The sequence below is a fragment of the Anomaloglossus baeobatrachus genome, chromosome 5 (genome assembly GCF_048569485.1).
Source record: "Anomaloglossus baeobatrachus isolate aAnoBae1 chromosome 5, aAnoBae1.hap1, whole genome shotgun sequence".
NCBI lineage: Eukaryota > Metazoa > Chordata > Amphibia > Anura > Aromobatidae > Anomaloglossus > Anomaloglossus baeobatrachus.
Window position 1 is genome coordinate 21,828,393 of NC_134357.1, and position 13,121 is coordinate 21,841,513.

General features: G+C 48.4%; 1 protein-coding gene across 1 annotated transcript in view; it reads right to left on the reverse strand.

The window, feature by feature from the left end:
* The window catches only part of LOC142313210 (putative DBH-like monooxygenase protein 2), a 79,152-nt gene that overhangs the window by 25,080 nt on the left and 40,951 nt on the right, over window positions 1–13,121 (reverse strand). Inside the window, exons 9-10 of the mRNA XM_075352192.1 lie at window positions 12,739–12,835; window positions 12,584–12,643 (exon numbers count right to left, since the gene is read on the reverse strand). Of these exons, the coding sequence (XP_075208307.1) occupies window positions 12,584–12,643; window positions 12,739–12,835 (157 nt within the window). The remainder of the gene's footprint in view (window positions 1–12,583; window positions 12,644–12,738; window positions 12,836–13,121) is intronic.

Consider the following 13,121-nt stretch of genomic DNA (forward strand, 5'->3'; position numbering starts at 1 on the left):
TGTACCCGCCGAGCCGCGGGTGTGGGCCCCGCCGAGCCGCGGGTGCTGTCGCCGCCGAGCCGCGGGTGTGGGCCCCGCCGAGCCGCGGGTGCTGTCGCCGCCGAGCCGCGGGTGTGGGCCCCGCCGAGCCGCGGGTGCTGTCCCCGCCGAGCCGCGGGTGTGGGCCCCACAGAGCAGCAGAGTTGTGTGCATTTGTCTGAATGTAGCAGAGTTGTGTGTGTTTGTCTGTATGTAGCAGAGTTGTATGTGTTTGTCTGTATGTAGCAGAGTTGTATGTGTTTGTCTGAATGTAGCAGAGTTGTGTGTGTGTGTTTGTCTGTATGTAGCAGAGTTGTATGTGTTTGTCTGTATGTAGCAGAGTTGTATGTGTTTGTCTGAATGTAGCAGAGTTGTGTGTGTGTGTTTGTCTGTATGTAGCAGAGTTGTATGTGTTTGTCTGTATGTAGCAGAGTTGTATGTGTTTGTCTGTATGTAGCAGAGTTGTATGTGTTTGTCTGTATGTAGCAGAGTTGTGTGTGTTTGTATGTAGCAGAGTTGTATGTGTTTGTCTGTATGTAGCAGAGTTGTATGTGTTTGTCTGTATGTAGCAGAGTTGTATGTGTTTGTCTGTATGTAGTAGAGTTGTGTGTGTTTGTCTGTATGTAGCAGAGTTGTGTGTGTTTGTCTGTATGTAGCAGAGTTGTGTATGTGTTTGTCTGTATGTAGCAGAGTTGTGTGTGTTTGTCTGTATGTAGCAGAGTTGTGTGTGTTTGTCTGTATGTAGCAGAGTTGTGTATGTGTTTGTCTGTATGTAGCAGAGTTGTATGTGTTAGTATGTAGCAGAGTTGTGTGTTTGTCTGTATGTAGTAGAGTTGTGTGTGTTTGTCTGTATGTAGCAGAGTTGTGTGTGTTTGTATGTAGCAGAGTTGTGTGTGTTTGTATGTAGCAGAGTTGTGTGTGTTTGTCTGTATGTAGCAGAGTTGTGTGTGTTTGTCTGTATGTAGCAGAGTTGTGTGTGTTTGTCTGTATGTAGCAGAGTTGTGTGTGTTTGTATGTAGCAGAGTTGTGTGTGTTTGTCTGTATGTAGCAGAGTTGTATGTGTTTGTCTGTATGTAGCAGAGTTGTGTGTTTGTATGTAGCAGAGTTGTGTGTTTGTCTGTATGTAGCAGAGTTGTGTGTGTTTGTCTGTATGTAGCAGAGTTGTGTGTGTTTGTCTGTATGTAGCAGAGTTGTGTGTGTTTGTCTGTATGTAGCAGAGTTGTGTGTGTTTGTCTGTATGTAGCAGAGTTGTATGTGTTTGTCTGTATGTAGCAGAGTTGTGTGTGTTTGTCTGTATGTAGCAGAGTTGTGTGTGTTTGTCTGTATGTAGCAGAGTTGTGTGTGTTTGTCTGTATGTAGCAGAGTTGTGTGTGTTTGTCTGTATGTAGCAGAGTTGTGTGTGTTTGTCTGTATGTAGCAGAGTTGTGTGTGTTTGTCTGTATGTAGCAGAGTTGTGTGTGTTTGTCTGTATGTAGCAGAGTTGTGTGTGTTTGTATGTAGCAGAGTTGTGTGTGTGTTTGTCTGTACGTAGCAGAGTTGTGTGTGTTTGTCTGTATGTAGCAGAGTTGTGTGTGTTTGTATGTAGCAGAGTTGTGTGTGTTTGTCTGTATGTAGCAGAGTTGTGTGTGTGTTTGTATGTAGCAGAGTTGTGTGTGTGTTTGTCTGTACGTAGCAGAGTTGTGTGTGTTTGTATGTAGCAGAGTTGTGTGTGTTTGTCTGTATGTAGCAGAGTTGTGTGTGTGTGTTTGTCTGTATGTAGCAGAGTTGTGTGTGTTTGTATGTAGCTGAGTTGTGTGTGTTTGTCTGTATGTAGCAGAGTTGTGTGTGTTTGTCTGTCTGTATGTAGCAGACTTGTGTGTGTGTCTGTCTGTATGCAGCAGACTTGTGTTTGTGTGTGTGTGTGTGTCTGTCTGTAAGTGTATATGACTGTATAGATTTGTCTGTTTATATGTATTTTTGTGAGTTTGTCTTTAAATATGTATATGTACGTGTTCGTATCGGTGTCTGTGTGTGGATGGGGCCCACTGGGACTCTTCCGCCCGGGGCCCACAAAAACCTGGAGCCGGCCCTGATACTGACAGACCCCGGGACACTTAGCTTGCACACAGGTGGACTTCCTGTCACTAAGCATGTGACTTCTGAAGGTAATTGCTTGCACCAGAAATGTTTGGGACCTTCATAGCAAAAGGGATGAATACATATGCACATGGCAAATATTATTTATTTTATCTCATAAATTAAATGTTTGCCGATATTTTTCTCCTTTCACTTTCCCAACTTGACTATTTATCAGATTGTAATGTAACAAAATAGGTAAAAAGCCATTTGGATGATAAGGCATGGAGTGAACTCTGTCTATTTTGAGGGACCGCTGGGGGCTCACTTGAAGAAGTAGGTCAGGGAAAAGATCTGGAAGGACGAGTACGTCGAGATCTTTTCCCTGCTGCCCTTGGAGAAGTTCAATTTAGACAAGCTGAAGAAGGATGACAATAAAAAGGAGGACGAGGAGAACCACCGTGGCAGCTGATCCTGCAAACGTTTACAAATTGGTTGCAAGCGTTCGCAATCTTGGCAAGCGTTATTGAGGAAAAGGCACCGGAGAACTGTTCGCACCTTTCCTGCTATATGGATTCAATAAGGGAAGCATATAGGGTTTATGGGGGGCAGGCCTGGTTGCGCTATGATGAGCAGTTTCGTCAGCGGAAGGCCGTTTGCCCGCTATATGGTGGGATCAAAAGGACATTGGCTTATCGTTTAGGGTGATGGCTCCCACGAGATATGGGCAGTCCTTTCACGGGGCGGCTGGGAGTACCGGCCTGTCCTGGGGAACTTCTAGTCAGCAGTCAGACGGAGGGTCTGCGGGGCAGTCCGGAGCGCAAAAGCCAGGTTTGTGCTGACAATTTATTGAGGGCCAGTGCAAATTCGGGGCAAATTGTAAATTCAAGCATCTCTGTACATACTGTAGTGGCTCTTCCCAATAAGAGCAAGACAGGTCCTCTAATAGCAAAGGGAGAGACACCGGTGAGGCTTCACGCGATGCTCCCCTATCTAAGTAAGTTTCCTAAGTGGGAGGAGGTGGCTTTGTTGATCGATGGTTTTGGTGTGGGGTTTTGGGTTCCCTCTATGGTTTTTCGGGTTCAGCGGACTTTTAAAAATCTTCAATCTGCTTATCAGTATCTGGGGGTGGTTTGGGAAAGGTTGAGTAGGGAAGTGACCTTGGGTCGTATGGTGGGCCCATTAATTTCCCCGCCTGGTCCCTAAGAAAGAGGCAAATATGTTTCGACTCATTCATCCCTTGTCTTACCCGTGGGGGGTCTGTCAATGATAGTATTGATCTTGAGCTGTGCTCCGTGGCATACGTGTCATTCGACAAGGCAGCAAATTGGGTAAGGTGTTGCGGATAAAAGGCCCTGATGGCTAAGACAGACGTGGAATCTGCTTTTTGGTTATTACCAGTTCATCCCCACAGCATTCGGCTATTTGGATGTTTTTGGGAGGGGGCGTATTTCGTTGATAGGTGCGTCCCTATGGGCTGTTCCTTGTCGTGTTCACTGTTTGAATCTTTTCGTTTGTTTCTAGAATGGGTGGTGAGAGACGTCTCGGGTTAGGAGTCTGTTATCCACTACCTAGATGATTTTTTTCTGTGTTGGTCCGGGGGACTTGTTGGTCTGTCATAATATCCTGGCGGCGATAGAGTGGGTGGCTGAACATTTTGGGGTCCCGTTGGTGCAAAGCAAGACTGAGGGCCCCGCAACATGTATTTCCTTTCTGAGTATTGTTATCGACACTGAATGCTGAGAGATTCTGCTCCCTATGGATAAGGTGTCGGCTCTCAGGGAGGAAGTGGCCAGGGCGCTGAGGATTAAGAAGCTTACTGTGTGGGAGGATCAGTCCTTGCTTGGGAAGCTTAATTTTGCATGCTGGGTTATGCCAATGGGCCAGGATTTTTGCTGATGTCTCGCCGGGCCACAGCCAGCGTGTTAGCGCCGTACCATTAGGTTTGCCTGTCGGCGAAGGTAAAAGCGGATTTGGTTGTGTGGGGTCATTTTTGAAAGAATATAATGGGCGGTCATTGTTGATAGAACGTTTGGTTGACAATGCGGAGTTGGAGTTGTTCACAGACGCGGCTGGGGGTTCTGGTTTTGGAGCCTATTTTTGGAGGAGTGGTGTGCGGCACAGTGGCCCGAAGGTTGGGGGTCTTTGGGTTTGGTAAAAAATGTGGCGTTGTTGGAGATCTTTCCGATTTTAGTTGCAGATACACTGTGGCAAAAGCAGTTCAGTAACAGGAGAATTTGTTTTCACTGTGACAACATGGGGGTTGTGCTTGCGATAAATAATATGTCGGCCTCCTCACTCCTGGTGGTTAGAGTTCTTCCGCAGTTGGTACTGGCTTGTTTGTCAGTAAATGCTTATGTAACTGCCTCCCATGTGACAGGTGTTCGGAATTCCATTGCTGACGCACTCTCTCGTTTTCAGTGGGAACGTTTCAGGGCGTTGGCCCCGGAGGCGAAGGCTGTAGGATTGGAATGCCCTCCTGAAATTTGGAGTGTGGAGTCAAGGCCGTCGAGTGATTGATCTCCTGCGAAGGTTGGTCAGTTGATAGCGGGGTTGGCTTTTGGTTTCAAGCTTAGGGATCATTGGGACTTGGTGCGGCAAAAATTTGTTAGTGCGGCAGGTGTTGAGGAGTTTTCGTAAGGGAAGGTCCAAGAAGGATGGCATGAAGCCTGTGTCCTTTGTGCTGTTGGAGTTCTTGGTGCACAGTTGGAATCATTGTGATTTTCTGTTTTTGAGGTGACCTTGTTTAGGTTGGTGTTTTCCTTTGCCTTTTGTGGTGCTATACAGATATGGGAGCTGGTTGCGGTCAGCCGACATAGCCTGGTTGGTGTGTTGGCTTAGGATGTTATATTATTGGATGATAGGGTTGAGTTTTGGATTAGAAAGCCAAAAACGGATCAGGTCGGAAAAGGCCGGCAAGTGATTTTAGGGGCAGTTATGGGTTCCGAGATGTGTCTTGTGCAATGTCTAAAGGCTTTCAGGGCTCTGGGGTTCCGGTCTGATGGGCCGATGCTTTGTTATGCAGATGGTTGCTTTTCATCTAACTATCAATTTTGTGTGATTTTTCAGAGGTGTGTACCGGCCATCGGTTTCGAGCCGGCATGTTATGCTCCACATTCGTTTAGGATAGGAGCGGCAACTGAGGCGACGGCTTGCGGTTTGCCCCCTGCGATAGTTCAGAGGATTGGGCGTTGAGAGTGAAGGCAGTATCAGGGCTACATGAAGCCTCAGAAATGTTTTGATTAACATGTAGTTTTGGAATTGTGGCAGGTCATGCGTTGATTGCTGATTTTGTGTTATTGTTTATTTCCAGGACAGCTTCCCCGCTTGGTGTGGATTTTTGGCGGCGATCCGGGCCGCCCTGAAGAAGAAGGAGGAAGGCAACTCGGGTTTCCACGGAGTACAGTTATTGTCAGGTGGTTGGGTTTTCGAGGTATGTGTTGGGGTCAGGTTTTGCCAGCAGTGCATAAAGCAGTACGACTGGACCGGGTTCCGGACATTTTAGTTTTGCATGTAGGGGGGGAATGACTTGGGTGTTGTTTCATGCCGGGATTTAATTCGGGATATAAAACACAACTTGCTGCGGGTTTGGGTATCCTTTCCAGGACTTCGTATGGTCTAGTCGGTGATCGTCCCAAGGCGGACATGGCAAAAGGCCCATTCAGAGAAGAGGCTTAAAAACCCCTTCACGACCGGCCGATTTTTCTCTTTCCGTTTTTATTTTTCAGTCAATATGGTCATGTCAGTGCTCATTTTTTGCGGAATGAGTTGTACTTTTAAATAAAACCATGAGTTTTACCATATAGTGTACTGGAAAACTGCAAGAAAATTCCAAAAAAAAGTGCGATATCACTATTGTTTTTGAGATATTTTATTCACTGTGTTTACTATATGGTAAAACTGATGAATGGGTGTGATGCCTCAGCTCAGTACGAGTTCGTAGACACCAAACATGTATAGGTTTACTTTTATATAAGGGGTTAAAAAAAAAATCAGAAGTTTGTCTGAAAAAAGTGGCGCACAATTTACGCCATATTCCATGACCCGTAGCGATTTCATTTTTCGGGATCTATGTTTCAGTGACAGCTTATTTTTTGTGTCTCAGGCTGACGTTTTTAACTGTACCATTTTTGCGCAGATGCTACATTTTGATCGCCTGTTATTGCATTTTGCGCAAAATTTGTGGCGACCAAAAAATGTAATTTTGGCGTTTGGAATTTTTTTGCCACTACGCCCTTAAATGATCAGATTCATTGATTTTATATTTTGATAGATCGGGCGTTTCAGAACGCGACGATACCAAATGTGTGTATATTTTTTATTTTTTTAACCCTTTAATTTTCAATGGGGCGAAAGGGGGGTGATTTTTTTATTTTTTTTTTAAAACTTTTTTTAAACTTTTTTTTATTTTACTAGTCCCCCTAGGGGCTATAGCGATCAGCAATCCGATCGCTCTGCCATATCTGCTGATCACAGCTATGCAGCTGTAAACTGCAGATATGCTCATTTTCTGCCTCACCCAGCGCCGGGCCGGGGGAAACCGAAAGTAATTCATGGGAGATACAGGAGTTATCACATGACCCTGTGCTACCATGACAACCACCGTAAGTCACATGATCCCGTCACGTGACTTCTGGTATCGGCCGGTAAGTAAATGTTTACCGCCGATGCAGTTATAATGGCGCTGTCACATATTGAGAGCGCCATTTAACACTAGAACTACTGAGGTAGTCATTTTGACTACTTTGCACCATGTATTTCTATATAGGTGTCACGAGTCCAGTAGTTCTAGTGTTAAGGGGTTAAACGGCACGAGCAGATAACGATTCTGGTCGTGCCTGGCATGCACACATCTCAGCTGTGAAAATCAGCTGAGATGTGCGCCGATCGCGGCAAGCTGTCGGCAGCATGCCGCGGGCAGCAACACTATGACCGCTAGGACGTAATATTACTGCCCGCGGTCATTAAGGGGTTAATAAGGGCCGGATTAAGGTGAACAGGGCAATTTCAAGATTTGTCGTAAGGAACGGTGGAGTGTCGGTTTGCCACTTGGATTTAGAGGCAGTGGAACAGGATTATTGTTTGCCCGACAGGGTCCACCTGAATGCAGTGGGGATGGACTTATGGTCCTTGAGGTTACAGGAGGGGATCGAGAGGGCCATGGCATTGCCTGGTGGTGGGGTGTCGAGCATCTGAGGTGTTCAAAGTGTTCTCGTTGGGGTGGGTCCTCGCAGTTTGTGTAAATTGTTATTGGGGGGTTCATGGAGATATGGATCCACTTTAATTTGCTGGTTTGGGTTGGTGGCCTGGGGATTTTGAGGGACCATCGGCAATGGAATGTCGGGTCCCAGGTTTTGGTATTTACCCCTTCCACTTCCCCCTTTTACATTGGTGCTCCCGAACTGGTGGTTGCGTCTGGGAGCAAGTTGGGTTCAGGGGGAAGGTAATGTTAGTAAGTTGGATTTTTGAGCTTCGAGGACCCCACCCCAATCAATGTTTATCCTTTGCATTAATATGTTAAATAAAGGCTGCTGTGGCCATTTCAATACAACTTGGTTGTCTGTGTTTATTTCTTAGCCATTAGGTTAAAGGGGGTCGGGTGGAAATGGTATGTGTGGGGGGGTCACCGGGACTCGATTATACCAAAGTCATGAGCAGACAACAGACAATATAAGTAGCTTTTTCGCCTCTAAATTGTTTGGCAATAACCTTAAAACCCTTCCCAGATTGAGAGAAATAATTGCTACTCCAGATCATTGAAGATGGTTTTCCTCCTTGTATGTGAATTAGTGTAAGATGCCGCGGGGCGGAAGCCGTGGGTGAGGGATCCACTCCAGACGCCTTGGCATTCTAGATAAAAGAGCTGGTCCTGGCTGGGTGTCTTGACTTGTGCCATACTGGCTGTGAACCTGTGCAGGCCACATACTGCCGCTGACGTCGGGTGGCCAGGACCAGATGATGACATACTCACTCACCGTTCTTTTTAAACAACAGTACTTTACCTAATGGCTCATTCTTTGCAGCACATTATACCTCGGATAGCGGCACATATCTTCCAGCACATTAGTTTTGCAAGGTATATTCAAATGTGACGCCCTGGCGCCGCCAGGTGGTCACAGAAGAGTACTACACCCCACATAACACCATTCCACACAAGGTACCATCAGCCACAAAATCCTAGCCACCCCCCTCAGGGTAAGAAGGACACACGAGTGGGCAGGACCAGGCGGATTGGGAGCGCCCATCAAGGAGTCTTGAGGATCCCGGGGCGGGAACCAGTTAGTTAAGTTTTTGACAGTGGAAGTTGAGGAGAGTCAAGTCGGAGCCTAGTGAAGGGTAGCCAGGGTAGTGGCCCTGGTCTACTGGCTAGGTGGCAAGCAGTGGACCATGTCCAAAGGCGACGGGAGTCCAGTCGCGGGAAATCCAAAGTGGATCGGGGCAGGGTTGGAGCCCGCCGCTACCGACAGCAGAGATCCGGTCCGGAAACCGTGCACAGGCGGGGTACCTGGACCCTAGTTAGAAGACGGTTGCAAGCCCCTTCTCTAATTAACCAGGCCCGGAGCAAGGTTCCAGACATTGTTCCGAAGTGTGAGCCCAGATAGAGTGAAACGGCAGTCCACCGCAGGGGATAGGGTATCCGCAAACACCCACTGAGATCCCAAGGGTCAGTTTTCGCGGGCACGTCTCCCAACCAAAACAGCACCGGGAGCGGACTTCCCCGTTCCAGATGAGGTCGTCCAAAATTGAGAAAAAGTACAGAGTGCTGGAGGAAGGGACATTGGTACACCAGCCGGGTGTGGGACCCGAGTACACCCGGACGCGGCAGCCGGCCACTGACACCTTGGTTTACCAGCAGACTCATGGGCAATTATTCAACAGTGAGTACACCAACACTCCCCGGTCCGGCCCGGCGTGCCACCTCCAGCAGCCATCATCTCCCTTGTCCTGGACACTGAGCCCCGGGGAGGGGTTAACACCCAGCTGCAGCTCTATCACCCTCGGGTGCTCTGTGTCGCGGGCGGCGGTGCGCTGCCTAGCGCTCGGGTCCGGCGCTGCTGCTGCTGCTGATCGGTGGCTCGAGTGGTGGGCCGGATCCGGCGACTCGAGCAGCGCTCCTCGCCCGTGAGTGAAAAAGGGGTAGTTTTGTTTGGGGATTTAGTCCGTGACGCCACCCACGGGTTGTGGTGAAGATGGGCACCACCGCTACTGGTGATCCTGGAAGCGATGGTAGGGAGCAGCTGGGATGTTGTTTTTCCCCCTCCGTGGGTAGGGTTTAGTGGTCCCGGGGCCCGGTGGTGTAATGGGGAGGCAGGGTTGGTGAGGTGCAGGGTCGCAGGGACAGCGTGGCGCGGTGCCGGATGGCACGGGTGTACTCACTCAGCAACAGATGCACAAAGTCTCCGGTAAACCAAACGGCTGGATGGACGGGTCCCGCAGCCGGCTGCTGTGGCTCTCCCCGGACAGTTGATGGCGGCTGTCTTTCCCTGCACCTTTGTGGATGTTCGGCTCCGGCGGCTTCCCACCGGTAACCTGCACCCCAGCGTATAGATGCCGGAGGAGCCCGTGTGCCTGCAGGCTCTGGCCCTTGAATTTTTAGCTGTTGGCGGTAGCTGTATATCCTGTTTTTGGTTCGGACGGTTGCCTTCTAACGGGTCTTGGCTGCTAGGAAACCCCTGGGGTTCCGGTCACTAACGGATTTGACCTTTGTCGGCGGCTCCAAGCCTGGTCGGGGTCCGCAGGTCCTGCCTGTGTGTGCTGGCTTCACTTCGCTCCCCGGTTCGGTACCGGCGGGCCACCGCCCCACCCCGGTCCTACGGTTCCGCGTTGATACGCCGCTCCTGCAGACGGCCACCACCGTCTGCCAACCTTGCTGTCAGTGCCTGGGCCACAAACCCAGACACTCTCCACTTTACTCCTCTCACTTTCACCTCCTGAACTGAACTCCTTCCTTTTCCCGCCTCCAGGCCTGTGAACTCCTCGATGGGCGGGGCCAACCACCTGGCTCCGCCCCACCTGGTGTGGACATCAGACCCTGGAGAGGCAACAAGGATTTTTGTGTGGCTGGTGTGCCTGTCTCGGGGTGGGGGTGTGTGCGGTGTAATGCCCGTGACGACCTGGCTAGTCCAGGGCGCCACACTCTGCAATAGCAGCAGTGGTACTCCATCTTACCACACACCATGGGTGGTGTCACGAAGAAATCACAACAATCCCCTGTACAAGCCACGATCCCTTTTTATTTGAGTGTCAGCATGACCCCCGGGTCCGGAGACCCCTCGAGTCACTGCGGATCCGGCTGCTGACGTGGGGGCGGCACACAGACACAGTCTTAATTCCCACTGGTTTGCTTCAGATCTTACCGGTCCTGTTAGTTCCAGCACAACCCAGCTTATAAACATATTACAATGCATCATGCATTGCATTAATCAGGAAAACATCACATTACATAACATTACTACATATCACAGTTTACATGGCACATGATTTACAAAGACACAGAACACAATTCCCAAAACATCCCAACAATGTGAATGGTGTCTTCAGGGAAAGGGATGTGTGGCGCCCCTGCGGCTTCAGGCACCACAGGGTACTGTACCTCACTTAAGGTGCAGTATTCATCCTGGATGCTGAGGCGGTCATCCCCGGTAACAACAACTACAACCACCACATAACACCGTGGTTCTGTCACCGGGACCGGGCTTGGGTAGGTGCCGGGGTGGCCGTCACGAGGTACGAGACCTCATTCCCACTAGTCAGGAACAAGGGAGGTGGAGCCTCGAACAAGTGAAGGGAGGAGCCTCCAACACACAACGAGCAGTCAGCACCGGACAGAGTCCGTGTGAGGTTGCACTAGGAGAGAGCAGCAGGAGTTAGGGTCCGTGGTCTGGAGCTGGAGGCTCGACCCGGGTTCTTAGGAAAGAAGGGGGATTCCCGGGTTCGTGGGGAGTTCGGCAGGCACCCCGGACCCGTTCCACGGCCCCGAAGGTGGGGGTGGAGGGAGACCAAAGCAAGGAGTTTAACAGAAGGGACCGCCGGTCATGACCTCCGAAGTATTCGAGATCGGCTGGAGCCCATCACGGCTAGGATCAGTACTACTAAAGGGCTGCCTGTGTGACCAGAGAGTAAAGAACTTGAAGCACAGCCCCTGTGTCGTCCACCGCCTTGCCAGCGCCCCGCGCTTTGGCACTATAGACTACCACCACCATTATCCTCCTTGGAGGCTAGCTCTACCTGTGGAGAGCTGACACACCCGAGCTGCGTCACACCATCAGCTCCGGAAGAGAGCAACATCCCACAATGGCGGCTCCTCTCATAGCCGCGTACCACAGGTGGCATCATGAGACAACTACTCCTAACATCCCCATCCCTAAAAAGGCATTTTATTGACACCCGGGGTCACGGAAACAGGCGACGCCACCACGGCATCCCAGGAGAAGCACTGCGGCCCAGCGACGAGTAACCCCCGACTCCGTGGGTGCATCAGATGTGCCAGCAACAGATCATCTCCTTATATTAACACACACCTGAAAGACCTGATAGACCAGCAAAAGACCAAAACATCTGCTTTTATAGAGGTGCTCACACTTTCTCATAAATAAGGTCATTATTAGCAGCACCTGGCTGCTACTTAACCACTTAATTCCTAAGATCTTTGCTGATGTCTTTCCTCTTTTATGTTGTCTTAACACACACCTGAATGATTCAGACCAGCAAACTGCCCAAACTTCTGCTTTTATAGAGGTGCTCACACATTCTCATGAATAATTAAGGCCATCTGATTAGCAGCACCTGTTAGCTACTTACCCTCTTAATTCCTAAGATCCTTGCTGAAGTCTTTCCTCCTTGGCATTGTGTCACACACTTGAAAGACTCAGACCAGCAAACTGCTCAAACTTCTGCTTTTATAGAGGTGTTTACACTTTCTCATGAACAATTAATCAGTGGCATTTAATTCTCAGCACTTGCTTGATACTTAGCCTCTTAATTCCTAATATCAGTGCTAATATATTTCCTCTAAGGCATTGTATTAATTTACCAGAATACTCCCCAAACTTCTGCTTTTATAGAGGTGCTCACCATTTCTGATGAACAACTAATCAAGGGTATTTGGTTAGCATCACCTGGCTGCTAGTTATCCTCTTAATTCCTAAGAACATTGTTGCTGTCTTTCCTCCTAGAAACTGCATTAACACACACCTGAATATACCCAGACCAGCAAATTGGCTAAACTTTGGCTTTTATATTGGTGATCACACTTCCTGATGATGAACAACTAATCTAGGGCATTAGAGACATCAAGCTGCAATTTATTCTCTTAATTTTCCCATACTGTTAACGACATGGTGTACTCTGTCTTGTGTTCAGCTATATTCACTTTATATCAAGGGGTTCTCTAACCTTGTCATCACAAGCAATGGCTATGATTAATGATTTGATGGCCTGTTCTAAAATAAATAATAACAGCAATATAAAATATTGGTAAATTTTATATGTGTTACTTGTTAAAACTTACAAAAGTAACCCCTTCTCTGTCCATTGTGTTGGATGTACATTCAACCACGACCATGTCCCCCTGAGCCAAAAAAGCAGATCAAGGTAATGTTATAGGTAAATCTCTATCAATCCATCCATCATTTCTCCATTACAATATTTTTGATAAACTCTTACCATTTTTAATGTAACTGCGTGTGGAAAATTTCTGGATTGCTGAAAACGGAAATCATAATGCCTGTCTTCCCCGAGGTGTCCAATTAACGTGCCATTTCTACGGAGAGAAGAGATTGTTCCAGTAACATGACTTTGAACGTATAGACAAATAACCTCCCCCCCCCTCCGACACATCTGAGAAAGTAGACCACCCCAAAAATATTAGGAACAGATGGGAGATGTAATGGCAGCCATATTGGTTGTCTGACAGCTTTTCCTAATCAATGAGCAAGTAGAAACAATTTATATTTTATTTTGATTTCCATTGTATTTTAAAAATCAGTCATGGACAGGGGCGTAACAATTGTGGTCGCAGAGATCAAGACCGTGACCAAGCCCGGCAG